General features: G+C 36.8%; 1 protein-coding gene across 1 annotated transcript in view; it reads right to left on the bottom strand.

The window, feature by feature from the left end:
* Positions 1-465: 465 nt before the first annotated feature.
* Positions 466-18,657, bottom strand: part of PTPN12 (protein tyrosine phosphatase, non-receptor type 12) — a 46,665-nt gene continuing 28,473 nt past the window's right edge. Inside the window, exons 12-17 of the mRNA XM_009289071.1 lie at positions 9,920-10,884; positions 6,304-6,381; positions 4,855-4,943; positions 3,830-3,860; positions 2,388-2,504; positions 466-1,775 (exon numbers count right to left, since the gene is read on the bottom strand). Coding sequence (XP_009287346.1) covers positions 1,714-1,775; positions 2,388-2,504; positions 3,830-3,860; positions 4,855-4,943; positions 6,304-6,381; positions 9,920-10,884 — 1,342 coding nt within the window. The 3' untranslated portion in view covers positions 466-1,713. The remainder of the gene's footprint in view (positions 1,776-2,387; positions 2,505-3,829; positions 3,861-4,854; positions 4,944-6,303; positions 6,382-9,919; positions 10,885-18,657) is intronic.

The following is an 18,657-nucleotide window of genomic DNA, read 5'->3' as shown; positions in this document are numbered from 1 at the left end:
TATATCCATGGGAAGTTAAGTATAGTGCGTACAGTTCTTTGAAAGAGCTCCCCAGCCAGGCAGTCTGTTGTGCACCAAATGCACGGTGATTAATCCACAAAGGCAGTCACTGCAAGTTACATACCCTTTGGAAGGTATAACAGGGCTGCTACCTGGGCATTAGCTCTCTTTTAGCAGAGAGGCCCTAAAGGTACAAGTAGTAAATTAGACCTCATGTTTCCATGGCTAAAGTTCAGATTAATAGATAGTTTCATTACCTAAAATAAACATTTTTCCTCTGAACATTCTTCTTCACTTCTCTGGCATTATTGCTAGCTTTTTAAAGTAGTTACTAAAAATAAGGTCCTGAGGGTCATTATTTTGTTCAAGTACAAGATTTATAAGCTAAGCCAGACTGCCATCCTTCACTCTATTTTAGTTTGCTTCTGAATACAGTTTTTCTCCTAAGAGTAAAAACACCCATAGTGAGATTTTGACTTTCTTTAATTTAAAGATTGTATTACAGAAAAGTTTAAGTAAGGAATCCTTATAAGGATTAACTCTTGACATAATATATTGTCAAGATACAGTGTAGCTGCAAGGGCTCTATGTGAACCTTCATATAAGTTGCTTTCTAACATACACAGTCGCTGAACAACAAAAATTGTATTTACCATTTGTAAGAGAAGACAGTGGTATTTAAACAGTCCTTTTACCAGTGTGTTCTCGTTTTCCCAAATAAGAAACACGCCATATTAAAACTGTAAAATCCTATTATACAGAAAGTTGATAGAGATGATTTTTCTAAAGATTGCAACTGATGAAACATTAAAATGAAAACTAAGAAGTGTTGATTATGTAGAATGGTTTCTCTTTTACTGGCAGGTCAAATATACTAGAAACGTACAAATATTTTTGATAATCTAATTCCAGATGAACTCAAAACACTGAAGTAACATACACAGGCTAAGAGAATTCAATACTGTTCCAAGGCACTTACTGAATCTCCATGACTAGATGAAAACCAGAACAAATTAGGTCTGACAATTAAACAGTATATAATATAAAAATAACCTTTTGCTTACAATTTACAAAATGTATTACAATCTTTATCTCTGCTAACCTGCAATTCTGGCTGTGTGTGTCCAGCAATTTTTGTAAAAAACCCCAGAAACTAGTTTCTAAAACTTCAGGGCAAATAATTTACAAATAAGGTACACAAAAATTTAGATCATGCAGAGATTTCTTACATCTTCTGTTAATATTTTATGATTGCAACTTTATCAAATTATATACTTACTTGCCCTGTACATATACAAAATAATGCATACATGGTAATCAAACATTAGCAAAAAGTAGTCCATAAACACAATCTGTCAAAAGTATTACTATATTAACATATGTCTACAAGCAGCGTGTAACAGGGTTAAAAGACATTAAGGCAATAATACTTGAAGTTACAAAATAAATCATATGTAATACTTTCTCCTAAGTGTAATAAGGCAGGTAGATGGCCCCAGCAAAAAGTTAAGTTGTAATACTGGAATCCACTGTTGTGAACAATGTTGAAGGTTTTGCGTGGGATGTACTGTAAGAGTGTACCATTTGGTAGTTAGATCTACACTGCTCTCTGTTAGTCGTCCCCCAAAAAAGTGGAATACTATTTTTCTAGTTCTCAGTGGCACTTAAGTTTTCCAGTATAATTTATTGATAGCATGTCCATTGGTTCTTGGATCATGTCCATTCTGAAGGTGGCTCTCTTGGTCCTCTGGGCTTTCCACAGCGGTTACCAAAACCTAAGGAAAGAAATGAATTTAATACTTCTGTCCGCTCGGACAACACAGTCTCACAAATGTTGGCAGCCGTCAGAAGATCACTGTAAGACATGCTCCAGCTCTTAGGGAAGAGGTTTATTCTCAGGGCTAGAAAATGACTTTGTAGCATTAAGAGTTCTAAAGGTACTATGGCCATAGGAAATACAAACAGGAAGAATTTATATTTATAGTTCACTATTTAAACCTCACTTGGAAAGTACTTCTCAGTAAATACAGTATTACAGCCTTTGGTATCATTTATTGATTTTTTTTTTTTTTAACCTTCTTTGTGTACCAAAGCCATTTTCTCGGGTATTATTTCTGCAAGTTTTCAGTGCTCTACAGAAATTATATCCCATTTGACTAACTCCATATTTCATACACTCTAAAAGACAAAGTGAAGAATGACTGCATCGCTCATTCTCAGAAAAACTCTTTCAGCGATGCTGAAGAGACAAGGCAGGCTTACTTGTCTGGGTTCTGCACCTCAGCACGGTGGAGGGAGACAGTAGTAGCAGCTATCCAAACTAGTACGGTTAATGAATCTTCTGTTTACATTATCTAGTGATTATGTTTTGAATGAATTGTAATTACCAATATCTGTTACTTCTGCAGGAAATTCTGAAGTTTGACCTCTCATATCAGTGGAACCAGAAAAAGAAATCTGAGGTAAAACGTCAGTTGGTGTTTTGTTGTTTCTTTCAGGACGATCTGGAAAACACACACACCTCCCTTACTGTAACGTTCATTTAGTCAGCACTGTGTGAACACTATTTTTAAGTACAGCTCAGGCCAGAACACAACTTGCATCAAATATTCTTTACAAAAATAAAGATTTAAAAGCCAATTTCTCATTTCTTAAACAATTTTGAAGTATGTTTTCTATGAAGCAGATGTTGAATGACAGTGACACACTCCTGTTCACCAAATACAATTTTTTTTTTTTTTTGAAGTTTGTATGGATATTTAAATTCCCATGTAGCACCTATTTATAGCAAGAGCTCACAGTACAAAAATTTGATATATTTTATATATCAAAATAAATGCATCTGTTCACATTCTTTCTAAACTAAAGGTGCTTAAGAAGACATAAGTAACTATCTGTTGCATTACTTATATAATCACCCTAATAGCAAGTAATGTTTCTGAAAACTATTTTAAAAAATCTACCAGGTATTTAACATGCAGCTCCAAATGGACTGTACAAGCATACACAGAAGATACATGGCAGACACAAGCTTACTGCTGAAGCAGGTTGCTGCAAAGTTAAACATCAGCTGACCTACACTTCTTACTGAAGCCTTTTCAGAAGATCAAAAATTAAAGACACTGGTAACTATGCAACATACATACACATGTATATACACACATCACTGCTGAACTTATTTCAGGTTTACTCCTGTCTTTATGAGATTAAAGAAATTAATTCACCAACTTCTACAATTTCTATTGCGATAACTTGGAAAGGTTCTAATTAAGCTGAAAAAATAATTATTATAATATGCATTTAAATTCAGTATTTTTGGTCTTCATTATTTTAGCATACCCAAAGTTTAATATTAATTTTTAAATTGTAACTTGATTCCTCAGAAAACCTTAGAAGCTTTAAAAACATAAGGCCTTTTCAGAAATGCCGGTGTTTTGACAAAATATTTAGATATCTTCAGAGCAAAAGCCAAGTTCAGACAAATTTTTGTTCAGTAGGAAAAAGGTATTTTGAAGTAAGAGGTGGACTTGTTGCAAGACTACTGTAATTTTTAGAGATTTGCCAATGAAATTAAAGCATCGTGGGTTGGAAGTAGCTTTTGAAGTAATCATATGTATACGTTTATTTCAAGGTTACATCATGAAATATTTGTGAATTTCCAGGAGAAAAATTTCTCCCCAGTAGTTTCTAATCTTCTAATAAAAATACTCCCAAAACACTTTATCAGTTCAAATGGTTAGGTTACTTGAGCTTTCCACTCTTATGGGGTTACTAGACAGATTAACAAGTGGAAAAAACACTCCTTTTAGTATTTAAAAAAATAATAAACCAGGTAGTACAGGTGAAGTTGTTGTTAAACCCTGTTAATGAGAAACATTTAAAATAATTCTATAAAATGCTTCCAAAATACTAAAAGAACACCAGAAATTTAAGATGATGAAAACATCTTCAAAAAATATACAACATCCGTGGAAATACCTACTTGCTCCTACATTTCTGACTTGCTGTAACACTGACAAAAAATGCTACAGTAGTTAATAATGAATTTACTATCAGAACCTTACTTAATATTTAATAAAAAGTTAAAATTGTCACATTACAAATTATTTGCAAAATTAGGTAGTTTAGTTCCCATACTAAATTTACAGTCCCTGAAAATTCACATCTATCTTTTTCGTTAAATTTTTAAGTGGTGTGTAAAGGTGGCTGTAAAGTGTATTGGGGGTGCATGAAAAAAAGGCATGAATGTAAAGAGGATTTATATGCTTTTGAAGTTTTGTCAGCTGCTTACGCTGGATGACTTTAAGCAACTAGTAGACTGATGTGAAAAGTGAAATCTGATGAGCAGAAAAGGGTTCGTTTAAAATAAATATGGATATAAGGAAAAATTTTATCAGGCAGTGAAACAGGTTGCCCACAGAGGATATGAAGTCTCCATCTCTGGAGGTTTTCAAGACCCAACTAGATAAAGCCCTGAGCCTGGTATGAGTCCCTGCTTCATGCAGCAGGTTAGACTAGAGACTGCAATTCTCCTCCAGCTTGAATTAGCCTATGATCGATTAAGGGCAGACAGCAAGCTCCATAAAAACAGCATACCTATACTCTTAAAGCCATAATTTAAAGTATATTAAGGATGACTTTTAAAAGTATTGCTGAACTTAGAAAACCAGATAGTTTTCTTGGAAAGAAAACATGCTCTTAATGCATCAGTTCAGCAGCTCAGGCAGAGGAAAAACTGGCTAGTTGTAGATGTTCAACAGCTATAACTTTTCACAAGTATGCATTTTGCTTTTTGTTGTAGCTCCCAACCAAATTAGAAATGACTGATTAGTACAGACTGTCTCCTATACTTACTGCAGAGACTGTTTGTTCAGGGAGATGCTGGTCACGCGATACGCTCCACTCAGACTGTGCAATCATAACTGGCTTCAGCAAGGGCGTGCCTAGGAAAAATTCAATCAAACTCAACTTACTTGAGTTCTCTCCATGATGCAGCATTAGAACACAGCATTAGAAATGTGCTATAATGCAACTTTTTTTAAATTAAATGCTTTTTTACAAGCATGAATCTCTCTTCACACAAAGAGCTTTCAAGATAAGGGAAGACTCCACAACATAATTCAAAACACAAGACTGAAGTGTTTACATTGTGGATGTTCAATTCCTTCATTTGGGGGTTCCTAACCAATATTGAAAAAGAAGCTAATTCTCCTAATCTTTTTAAAATTTTGTTATACCAGCTGTGCAATAATAGTAGATCTGAAAAAGACATACTAAGTAAAGAAAACACACAAGTCAGGACAGCCATACCTGTCGTTTACTGACATCATGCAAAAACACAATCAAAATTGAAGTGGTTTTAGTGATTCCAGTCCCAAAGAGTTTTGGTTTTTTTTTTAAAGAAAAAAAGCTTTGTTTCTTGTGGTCTCACAGAAAAGAAGCAAGTCGGTAATATCCAAAGAAAGGATCACTTTGACTCCGAACTACCTATGCTTATGATGCTCAAGGGACATATTTGCAAAACTTCAATGTTTTTATGCTGAAAATATCTATACTAACTACTTCAGCCAAGAAGTTTTGAAAGTTTCACAAAGTGACACTAAACAAAAGCCTCAGTAAATAACTACACCACACTAGGTTTTTTGCAAGATACCAAACGTCAACCTAATTTATCACTTCACGTCAATTAATCTTTTTTGTATTCTACCATTACTGGCTTGATGAATGAAATATGAAGATATAAGCACACCATTTGTAAGTGTCAGTTTTTTCTTTCAGTTAACCTTTTGATACAGGCAAAGAGTAAACTATGTTAAACTTAAATAAACTGGGCTTGTTCACTAGATGCAGTGCAGCATGAAATGTCATTATCTTTCCTTTGCCCAGGAAAGGAGAATCAGATAAGCACTGTTCATGTGTTTTGCCATTCCCTACCTGGGAGCAGTAGGAAACTACCTAAAATAGCTGGGGAATCCCCTAACTTTATTGCATTTCCCCACTGTAACTCATTTCCATACCCTTCAGATTGAAAACCAGCTCCACTAAAATCAATATTGAAGTCTCCAATATACTTAAATATCATGTAACAGCATGCTTAGTCAGAAAATGAGAAATAGTTTGACTGCGTTCAAGGGCTTGTGAAAGTTAAATCTCAAAATAAGCCATTACACATGCTAGATTTCATTCCATTTTACAGTTTGCTCCAACACTTTAAGATTAACCAAAAAGCAGGGGCATTCAAATACAATACTGAAATGCATTTCACATTTTATCCCCAATTATCACAAAACATTAAAGACTCACTCTGTTCACTTGCTAATACAAATGATTCTGGTGTTCTTTCTGGGAGCGGGGGAGAGGAATCTTCACTAGTATCAGCATCTAAATCAAATATGACATTTAGATAAGTTAAAAAACACACTTAAATTTTCCTCCTAGATTTTTAGAAGTTGATCTTTTGATACGTGAGATCATCCTAAACTTCGTATGAACTTTAAAGCAAAAGGAAAATTTGCTCTAAATGCTATAAACTGTTTTGTTTTACCATGCTAACAGCTTGGGAGCAACTCCATGCTAACAACGTTATCTTCACATTAAGGGGCTAAGAACCAGTTTGTATGTGATGGAAGAAAGAAAAGTAGAATACATTTTCACTCTAAATCATTTGGAGAAAAAAACCTCAGCAACTCCAATGAATACGTTTTCTTCAGTCTTTCAGCAACAGAGTATAAGCAGAATTAACAGTCTGCACTGGAGCAATATCATTTGCTTCTTGAACAAGTAACTTGCCAATAACTGTAACCACAGTAGTTATTGTAATTTAATTGCAGTTCATTACATGTCTATTTGCAGCCACTGCAAGAGATAGTTAAGCTCATTACAACACACTGGCTTCCTGAACTCTTCTGTAGATACTGGTAACTATACACAGTTGGTGCCTACTAACTGAACCACTAATGAAGCTCCCAAACCATGGTAAGAAGCTTGTTGAAAATATGTATGAGCTCTTGAGCTATGCCGATGACAGTAACTTACTGCTGATGAGCAGCCATTTTTATTTGCCCTTAAGTGGCTCTAACCATACTTACTTCCGAAGTCAAGACAGCACAGCTAGATTGCACGGTGCAAGGACATTAAGCAATTCCTGGAAATGTTCAAGGAAACATTCAAGGTCAGGTTGGACGGGGCTCTGAGCAACCTGATCTAGCTGAAGATGTCCCTGTTCATTGCAGGGGGGTTGGACTAGATGACTGTTAAAGATCCCTTCCAACCCAAACTACTCTATGATTCTATGAACACCGCTTTTCGGGACTGCATCGTGCGACAGTAAGTTCTAGGGAAGCTCCACATTAACAGCTTCTCTAAAGCCCTAAGTCTCAGTTTTGCTTCCCAAGTCCATCTCGGGGCCCACCCAGGCTGGGTCCCACACCACCAATATAAACTAGTTAAACAGTCTAGTGCAAGGTTTACTAGCCAGAAGGGTAAATAGGAGCCAGAGAAGGCTACTGTTGTTGCCAGTAACACATCCTGTCTCCAGCCCATTTCCTCTTGCCTCTCAGGAGTGTACTAACAGAAGCTGCTCTGGCAGCAAAAGCCCCATTCCTGCCTGCTAAGGAATTTGGAGTAGAAATTAAAGGTTTAAAACAAATCAAAGTACCTGCTGCCATAAGAAGTCTCATCTGCCAACTGTATTCTACACAAGATTCATAAAAAGATGAAGACATGTTTCAACTAATGAAGCCATGAAGCTGGCCCTGCCAACATGCCAGCAGCAGGGACAGGAACTCCATCACATTTTAGAAGGCACTGTGTTCAAAGGGACTTCTCTGAGACCTGCTCCATCTCAAGTTTACTATACAGTATAAGAAAACCTTCATTTATTGAAACAGTCTCTGTAAAATCAGCAAATAAGGTCACTATGGAGTATGCACTAACTGAAAGTGAGTTTTTTAGGTTTTGTTTTAGTTTGGCTTTTTTTGTTGTTGTTGTTTGGGGTTTTTTTAACCTCAGCATACAACTACTTTTCACTTTGTTTGAATTAAAAGGAGGATTTAATTATGCGGTAAGATCATGCACACCAACAGTTATGGTTAAGCAACTAGGGTGCTAGTAAGTTCACAGGCAAGCTTCACTGATGATCATACATCCCCAGCTTCAGACAGAAAAGTCCTGAACAAGTATGAAAATGCCACTATAAAACATGATTTCGGATCACTGGTGCAAAGCGATCTAACCCTATATTCTTGAGTCCGAGACGGATTACAAGACCTGCAACCTGAATATAAAATGGGAAGTGTTCACTATCGCACGAAAGGGAAGAGATACACCCTCAATAACAAGAGATAAATTATAAAAAAATTAATATAAACATTTTAAGCCATTCCTGTTAAATCAGCAACATACCAGCAGCACAAAGGCTGTACTGTTACTACAGGATGTTTCTGATATGCAGTTACATGAAAAATTCTTGAGTGACGTTTCTCCCATTCTTTATCATATTTATGACGTATCACTTATTTTATTTGCATGTTCTTACAGTATCTACATAAAGAGATGTGTAGAGAGGTAATGATTTTCAAACAGTGATAAAAAATGATTACCCTGGGAAAGAAGGAAAAAAGCCTGGCTAAAAGGAGTGTTGGAAAAATACTATAGCACGCAAATCTACCAAAACCAAATTCAAGGAGGACTGCTCAGTATAAACACTGAAGTAACTATGACATAAAGGGCTTTGTTGTTGCTATGCAGAGCATTTTTAAAGTGTCACAGGGTTAAAAACGTACATCTATGTGCAAGTATTGTTTTGTGCGTATATGTAATATCACAAAATCTATAGGAACAGATTGTTTTTAAAGCTGCAAAATAGTTCACGTTTCTGAATATATGACTTTTGGTGAAAACTTAGTTCACAAAGCAAGTATTTTCAATACAGCTGGCTCTGCATCTTGCATCATACACTGAGCCCCATTTCACCTCAGAAAGTCACGTAGTCTGCACAGACTTCTGAAGCAAGGCCATCACTGTAAGGAGCTCCTAGCACAAGAGTCTGGTCTAAATACAGAAGCTCGTGTTCTTCTTTCAGCTCCACAGCCTTACTACACGCTTTGTTGGACTTCGCACAGGCAGTTGCCAAGGCATAATTTGTTCTTCCCAGCTATGTCCTCCATCTGATCTAAGTGTGCCAGCCTGACTGAAAGCTGAATCTGCACATTTTAGGACCCTTTTGCCTTCAATAAGTGATGTTGTAACTTTTTGCAGAAGCAGTCTTGCAAACTTTCCTTGCTCAAAAAATTCCAAAAAGCAGTAAAAGATTAAAAGCAACTGAATAATTTTCAAAGCACTACTAAAGCAAAACTTGGATTTTTAGATGAACAACAACATCGCTTTGTCTCCCCCTGGCCATGTACAGCAAAAAAGGAAAGCAGGGTTAAATATTTACAATGCTATTAAAATGCGGGAGTCAAAGACTGATACAGTGAAAGAGGTTACGTCTACATTTTTAGGACCAGGACATCAACCAGTAAGCATGAATTTGACGTGTGTTTGGACAAGCCTGTTTAAAATACTTCGACTACTCAAAACTGCCATTATTATAGACATTTCCATGAAATCGGATGTGGAGGAAAAAAAAAACGCGCCAACCAATAACACCGAAACCTGCAATTGAGAATGCATTCACACCTCGCAAGAAGGCTTTTGAAGCAGTTTATCAAGGTCTGTAGTACCAACAGTGTAACAGACATAGCTCACATGCAAAACAAAAATGTGGAGGAAGAGAGTTGCACCCCTTCTGAAGCTGCCATACTACGCTGTTTAGATTTACACTTAGAAAACTGCATTGTAAAGAAATTTATGTTGTCCAACTCTAAAGATGCAACCAGGTTCAAGAGTAGCACTTCTGAATCACAATGAAACCTACCTTTGTCATCTTCAGAACATGTTATGGCTGTTAAGTCTTGCCTAGCAATAGACATTGGCAATACTTTTCTGGCAGAAATGTTTTCAGTATTAGTGGCAGCAGAAACTGTGGCACTTGCGGTTGAAACATTAGATGCGCTTTTGCTCATGGCTCCATCAAAGTTCATCTCATCTGTGTCAGAATCATCTGAATGAAGCGGATTAGTAAAACAGAGGGGTGCTCGAACAGAAATAGTAGTATGACCAACATTATCACTGGAAGGATGTTCAACTGTGGTGTTTGATACCAGAGAGAGAGTTTTAACACCATGACATAAGATGTCTGAAGACATGTCTTCAGACACTGATGTACGCAGTGCATTTTCAGGCCCATGCAGCGACCACGTGGCATGTCCCTTTTCTGTCAGAGGCAGACGATCTGGTCTTGGTGGAGTATCAGAAACCTGCTGACTCTGCAGACTTTCTGGTGAAGGTATTAAGGCTGTGCTAGACTGTGGCACGCTGCATTCCGTACATGAGTTTTGAGAAGCATCTACAAATAAATCCCCTGAAATCTGTTCCTGTGGCTTAAAGCTCTTATCAACTACACAGGATGACACAGGCTTAATTTTAATTGCATGCCCCCTGTTCAACAGGGAGTTCCCATCAAAGCTTCGTGGTCCCTCCTGAAGAGGTACCTTCTTGATTTCAAAACTTAAGTTGCGCTCCAGCCTCTTCTCTGCACGTTCACTGGGTTCATTCTTCCCTGAATGTTCTGTTGACTTATTATAATTCTCATTGAGGTCTGTTGAATGCTCTGACGAAACCATGTGCAAAACTGGCTTTGGATGGTATCTATCATTGTCCTGCCACACAGTAGTGACTGTTGGATAAGCTGATGGGGGAGATGGTGTTAAGATTGGTGGTACTGGCTGAGGTTCTGGAGGCTGCAAGATTTCTTCTTTAGCATCTCCTTCTACAAGGCAACTGCAAAAAAACCAAAACACTTTTGTGTAAGTTTTCTGTATTTTGACAATATTTTAGATATCCATTCATCTATCTCTGCAGTAGTAATGCTTTCATACCAATACTGAACTCCAAGAAGCACTTCCACTGCATACAAGCAATGGTTATAAAATATGACAAATGGGGTAGGCAAGAACTAAGTCACCACGCTCAAAACGTCTTTCAGAATATCACAAAGACATGCATTCAGACCACAACTAATCCTCATTGATAGTTCAAAGATTGCTCACATCCTTTCCCAGAAGTATTTTTTCAAAGACTCTGTAAGAAAGGCCCTCTTGTGGCAGGATTTCAGTACTTTTTTTTGCTTTCTTCTTAAAAAGGGGCTCAGAGGAACTCAACATATGGAATTCAATTTTCAATAAAGCCAAGAAAAATTTCTTTAAAAAAAAAAACTTACAGCCTGCTTAATACCAAATATCTTGTTTTATTTTTATTTTTCTGCACATAACCAGGAGGATTTTATTTTTATATTTGTGTATTTAATAGTTTCTCCATAGTTGTAAGGCTAATAATGCAGACCAAATTTAGCTGACATGAGGTGCACACTGTATAAAAACCATTCACAGTAGAACATATGATCCAAATTACAGTGCGTATTAACGAGACCACAGCAATTATTACAGTTCATCTTAAACTACTTAAAAGGAGAAGCCCTTCAAGCATATGGTCAATTTACTTTCAAGATTAGATGCGGAATATTTGACTACAAACATTTTGCACAACCGACTAAGGTCTTGTCTACAAACAGGAATTAGGCATTTTCATTCAGAGCTTTTAAAATGTTTCCTTTCATTATGTAAGACTAGTAACAGAGTAATAACTGAGGTGCAAAACAAATGTGTGACAAGAACAGAAATACAATGAAATAATTAAAAGAAATGATACTTTCAATCCAGGCAGATAAATCAAAGCACAATAGTCTACGGTTTGCAAAGGAGTGCGATTTGGCCACATGCTTGAGCTGAGAAACCAGCCCATTTTACGTACAAAGCTCAGATCACTTCCTGCTGTTGGCAGACATGTCTTTCATGGGGAAGTAATAAACTCTCTATACAGGCCAGCACATAATGTCCAAGATAGTGATATTTAGAAGACAGATGCTCCCATTCCCCCATGTTAGGGGAACAGACAGTTCCCAAGGTCACAGAGTCTTTACTGACAAGTTCAGGTGGTCCCAGCACCAGAATAACCTTGAACAAGCAGGAGTCAGCCAAATACTTGTATACCTTTAGTTTTCTGAAGTTTTTTAAAAGACCACACAATTGCACAAGAATTTCTGTCTACTCATGAGTGAAAGGCATCAGACAGGCTCTCATTACTTGTCTGCATGTCACATCACAAGCAAAATCAAAGCAATACTATTAGCTCCCCTACTCGCAAGCAAGGCCTAAAAAGGACTTAGCCAGTGCAAATTCTTGAGACTATCGTAACCTATGTTAAAAAAAAAAAAAGGATACTGCCTCACACTTGAATCTTCTACAATATTGAAAGCATACCTGTCTTGGGACAGACTACAGCATGAGTTTCATCCTTGTGATTTTATTAGCACCAAGCTACAGCAGGGATGGGATAACCAAAATCCCATCAGATTCCAAACTGAAAAGAACTGTTTGGATTTTCAGTTTATGAACATCCCCACCCACTGAAGTACTGCAAGTTCCCCAGCTTCCAAATGATCTTCTACAAGTTGCTGTATCTTTGTAACTGGAAAACCCCAGATCCCCCTGCACTTCTCCCAGGTGCCTTATTCCATTCTCTGCCTGTCTGACTCCTGTCACAAAGGGTTGGGTGTCAAATTCCTTCTCCTCCTCCCCAACCTGCACTTGTATACTGCTATTTTGCTTTACATTAAGATGTGAGGAATACAAAGCACATCCAAACAACTTAAAAGTAATTTGGGAACTGTTTTGCCTTTAGACGTTCTTGAAAAATGAACAAGCTTGAGAATAAGTTGTTTGCTTGAAATAAGCTGAGCAAAAAAAGTCAGTCTTTCTCCAACTTAATACACACTAAGGAGGACAGGAGAATTTCCCTTGGATTTCTCTCCTCTATTCCAGGGCGGGGGGAGGGAGGGACAGAGGGAGTTCACTTGCGTAAGTGGTTACATGCCCCCTTTACCAGCAGTAATGCTCATCAGTAATTTCCACTAAATCCTCCTACTGAAAATGAGGTTTTTCCCTTATTGACCTCATTTTCCTGACACAGAGCCATACATGCAATCACCAAAACTGATTTCTTATCTGGTACAGACATACCATTAAGCATTACAATTACCTAAAGAAGCAAATTAGCATTAAACTAGATACGACAAGATTATAGGCCCATAATACCAGTCAAAATTCATGAAGTTCTTCACCAATTACTGTTTAATGAAATCACTCTCCCATTTGATTCACTAGTAAACAGAACCCCACATGTATACAAACAGCCCCCTTAGAGGTATGTGTAGAACTGATGATACCGGAAATGCTGCACAAGTCAGCAACCCAAAAGTTGTTTAATCGCCTTCCTCGTACACAACTAAACAGAGCTATTAGAATGTTCCCCATTTTATCTGAAGTTAAATCTCATTCCTTCACTCTTAAATGAGAGCTTACAGTGATCAAATGAGAAATTCTCTATCAAATCATTCTTTACTGTATTAATATTGAAGAATATCATCTCAGAAAGTGAGATGCCCAAATAGCATTCTGATTTTTTTTAAAGGAAACAGACGCCACCAAGGATTTCCTGGTTTTCTCCAAATATGTAACAATTTTGCCATTTTACTGACATCACAGTATTATTATTTCACACATTCTGCATTGCAAATAATGTTTTTGTTTCTTTTTAACAAAGCAGAAATATTAGGATATGTATACCTTTAAGAGATCTTTGTTTGGCAGTAGCATTTTCTAAAACTCTTGCCAGAAAAACTTGGGCATTTTGGGCTGCTGCATAATGCTTTCTTTGGGCACTTCCTCCAACAGCTGTGCTCTATAGACACTTCTCCCTCCCGAGGCAGAAAATTATCTGAAGATGAACTACTAATATTATTCCAAACAACAGGAGACAGTATAGTAAAAACAGCTTGATTTAAATTACCAGGAAACTAATAGAAAGCTCATGAAAGAGGATATTGACACAGAAAAGAGTCAGTGAACCAAAGAATGCCAGACCATTTGAGAACGGGAAGTAAGCTTTCCTGTATTAGACCTTTAAATTAACCCTGCATTGCTTTTATATGTGGCAAAAGCAAGCACTTCTCAAGTACATTTGTAAAATCACACCATGCGATTAAAAACAGAAAGCCTTCTCATAACTCAGCCTTGACAGTGTCTCTTCATATACAGCTGCTACCGATTATCTTGCAATTCCACTACCTCGGCACTTCCTCATAGATAACTGTATATGCACTTTCCCTAAGTGATCAAGGCAGCTTTTTCATACTCTTTTACTGCCACACAACCTGAGCAGCTGATGCAGTGCCTTAGTGCCAAAGACCTCAAAGTTAACGGCTTCTCAGCTGTCAGGTAAACCACACATTAGGTAATAATAATTTAAATTATTTGTCATAATAAAAAATAATTAATTATAATTTGTCAAAAGTACAATAATTTGTCAAAAAAACAAAGCCCTCCCACAACTTTCCAAAAATGTACACATGGAAAAAAAACAAAACAAAGCAATGGCAACACTATTTTTGCTTTTTCTGCAATATATTCTAAGTTTTTAGGTTGTTTTAAAATCTAAGCCATTCTAGCCTTAATGGAAAAGAGCTATATTATTAAAATAGGGCACCATGGGTTCAGATTTAAGTGAAACTTGGCCAGTGTTCAAAAGAAAAAAAGAAATACCCTTAAGTAATCCATGGTTATTCTACGCAGCATACTGTAGGGTTTTATTTTCAAATAAAAAAAAAAATGTGATGCCAAGGTCATGGAATGCAGCTGCTATGAGCAACCGAAAATAGATACCAAGCTCTACATCCTCCCTCATAATTAAAATAGGAAAATTAAACTCAATGTAAGCAGGCTGAGGCTAGACAACCGCATTATTCTACTTAAGCATTAAATCACTGCCATCCACATGGAAGAAAAGCTGCAGTTCAGTGAGGCTGTCACAAACTATACTACAGATAATTTATATAAAAGTATAAGGATTGAATCAAAATAACCAACTGGTGAATTTTTCTTGTAAAATTTAGTTACGTGAGGCTTTTTGGTTTTTTTAATTGTGACATACAAATCAGAGAGTGCTAGTTAACAAGGAACACCAATCAATGGTTTTTATCTTAGCTTTGCAGAAGATGCAAAGAGAGGGTTCTGCAGGGCTTGAAACAGAATCACATGTAACTCTTGAAATGTATTTTAATGTCATTAGGCTGAAGTCAAAGCATAATTTGAAGAAAAAAGTTAAACTGCTACAGTAGTTTACCTTTTCTCCTTCAGACAGTAGCACATAGCTCTTCATTACACTGTATACAAAAAAAGTTGTTACCTCATCTTTTCTTTTTGTGAGTTTATGTCTCAGTTTCTCCATTTCTTTCAAATTGCATTTGAACTTGAAAATAGTTTTCTGTAACCAAGCCTGATCAAAATAAACAACCCCTTTTTCCAAATACTTTAGAATGAACTACTAAACACAGAAATATTTCAATGACTATTCCTTAAGGGTATTAAGATGCTCCCGCTGAATTCTGAAGTACCAATCATTGCTTCCAGATTTGAAGTAAAAGCTCCAAGTGTACAGTCATGTAAAATCATGTACAGTCCTAAATCACAAATTTAAAACTTTGGTTTTTACAGTCTTGTATCTAACAACGAAGTAAAAACTTACTTATGCCTTCTTCCTGCCTTAACCTGAAAATAGTTAAACATGTCTGACAAAGAATGCTTTCTACCCCACCAAGTCCTCCAAAGAAATTTAACATAGATCGAAGTTCAAGGTGACTTTCTCAAAAAGTGATCATAAACTGCAAAGCTAAGCAGTTTCTAGATTAAGGTGCTGATGTATGCACTCATGAGTTTTTCTTGTTTACCCTTGTAATAATCAAGGAGTAACATTATTTGATTTTTTTTTTTAACTTTGACCTTGACATCAAATGCAGATAGATGTTAACCTAAATGACTACATTCGCATATTGTACAGCAAATATGAATTACATTAAAGCATTACAAGGTGACAAAAGGTTGGAAGGCAATACAATTCCAGAACCTCTGCAAAACAAGTACAGTTAGATGCTTCATGGTGAGTTAATAAGAGTAAACAAAATTCCAATTTAATATTCATTTAGTATCAATAGCCTAAAGATACTTGTAACTTCCAAGAAGAGACAGACATAAAAGAAGCCCAGAAAAGTACAATTAGAAGTTATACTTCGTAGCACTCCTTCCCCAAGATATCTCCAAGCCGAAGCAAGTACTAAAAGGATTAATTACCCCTCCCTGAGTAAGCCTCCAATCTTATACAGCAAAAGTCTTTAGTGGCATCTCACCCTTACCTAGTACCGACATGAGAATTAACTTGATACTAGCTACACTTTTAAGAGGAAGACATCTACAAATTTAAAGATATTACAGAGATTACCTGTCCTACAATCCTGTCACAAACGAGAAGAAACAGGCAAGAAAGCCACCTTTATAGAAAAACTCTACAACGTACCAAGTCGTTAGCCACGGAAAAGTGCTGTAGAGGAGATGTCACCATCTCACCCAGCAAGGAGCCTCAGGGCTGTCAGAAAACAACTAACAGGAATCATAATCATTGCCATCTAAGCAAACATAGCTTGGTCTGATAGCAATATGGAAGACAAGCCATCCTGAGGTCAAGAGATGTAAACCAGTTTTCCTCCTGCTCAGTCAGGACCATCTCAAGCAAGTTCACCTGAAACCAAGCTGGCACACAGTACTGTTCAGTATTAGTCACCGTAGTCCTTTTTGCTTTAGAAAAAAAAAGCAACTGTTAAACCTTCCCTTAAAAAAATAAATGCAAGTTGCTTTACTAATTACACATTCTAGAGCCAACTACAACACAGCATATAAAGAATTTAAAAGCCTTATTCCTTTTAAAAAATACTAACTTTAGCAACTTCCTTGTAACTTCTTCAGGGACAGCGCATGTACAACTCAAGTACGCATTTGGCTGGCAATCTAAAAATGTTACTGAACAAAATATTTTAAGCAAGTTCCCAGAGAAAATTCTAAATCAAACTAAAAATGTGGGTTAAACTACATTATTTCAGAGTACCTATTGAATGTGAACTTACCTGTAAAGGCAATGAGTCTTAGACACCACATGAAAATATTCACTACAGAAAAGATGTAGACAAATGCTTAAAGTAGTTGTATCAAGATATTTTTAGTCACAGCAATGTAGAGAAAAATAATAAAAGGGACATGAAAAAAAGTGGTAAGAGTGGTTTGGGGGGAAAAGCTACAGATGCAGTAAGAAGATGTATCATGTTTAACGGTTTCCTTCTCCATACAGGGATTAAATTAGAATCTTTCACAGATTCTGCTCTCCCATCCTCCCCAGGAAAAGGATGTCAACATATGCCAGAACATCCACAATATGCAAAACCTGGCTTCAAGTCCTGTCTGAATAGGGCTGCAGATTTGTAAAATTACCTCCCACATCAAGAAAAAACATGCTCATTAATGGGTATTCTGAGCAGATGTGACTAATAGCAAATAAAGTCTTTCCTCAGAAGCATCTTCCATGAGGGGTGTAAATTGTTTTTCAAAAATAATCTCCATTTGAAAAAGACAACAGCTTTGCTAAAAGCTTCCATTTATTCACCTCTAAGGAACCAATCTTCCTGCCAGTGCTGGCAGATGGGAAAGTACGAGTTTATGCAGGCCCAAAAAAGACCAGGTTTTGTACAAGAGATGAAAAGATTTTTCACTTAATAATGCAGCAAGTAAAGAACAATGCAATGCAGATAAGACAGAACAGATGTGTGCTAAAACATGAATTATGCATATATGATTATTACATGAATAAAACAATGATAAAAACCTAGGTGCACCTAAGATTATTTCAAGGAACACTAAAGGAAATTACCTATTGGAAAGAAACCATATCTAAGTTCAGTGACTAGGTTTCAAGAACAGCTTGGAACTCATCATCAACACAGGTTAACAGACTCCTCTGTCATCATCTTAATCTACGCAATTGAATACAATCACATTACCATCAATCTAAATAAGGTAAAAATGATATTACTTACATAGCACAAACTGTGCCATTTGTTTGTGAAAAGCCCCAACTCATTTCCATCTCTCTCTTTCAATGTCGTGTTCTCTTCTAACTATTTCTTGACATAACTAATGCAAAGTTAACTACTACAGCTATCATATTCTTCTCCTACTGTATCATTAATGGTTGTCATCATACATTATTTCCAAAGTTATCTTGTTGCAAATACCATCCCCGCAGCCACTAAAGAGATAGAGATAGGTCTATTTATGGTAGTTCTCAGATATCCTCATTAGGATGGGCATTAGAATTGCATGCAATATTCCAGATCTGGTCCAAATTACTAGTTGATAGCAAAGTGGAACGCCTCCATAACCAGTTTTAAACCATGTCTATTCCTGTGATAAGATGAGGGTAGGAAGGCTCTGCAGAGGGACCTGGACAGGCTGGATCGATGGGCCGAGGCCAACTGGATGAGGTTCAACAAGGCCAAGTGCCGGGTCCTGCACTTCGGCCACAACAACCCCATGCAGCGCTACAGGCTTGGGGAAG

The sequence above is a fragment of the Aptenodytes forsteri genome, unplaced genomic scaffold (genome assembly GCF_000699145.1).
Source record: "Aptenodytes forsteri isolate BGI_AS27 unplaced genomic scaffold, ASM69914v1 Scaffold137, whole genome shotgun sequence".
Lineage (NCBI taxonomy): Eukaryota > Metazoa > Chordata > Aves > Sphenisciformes > Spheniscidae > Aptenodytes > Aptenodytes forsteri.
Note: the sequence above shows the minus strand (reverse complement) of the source record. Positions and strands in the feature narration are given on the sequence as shown.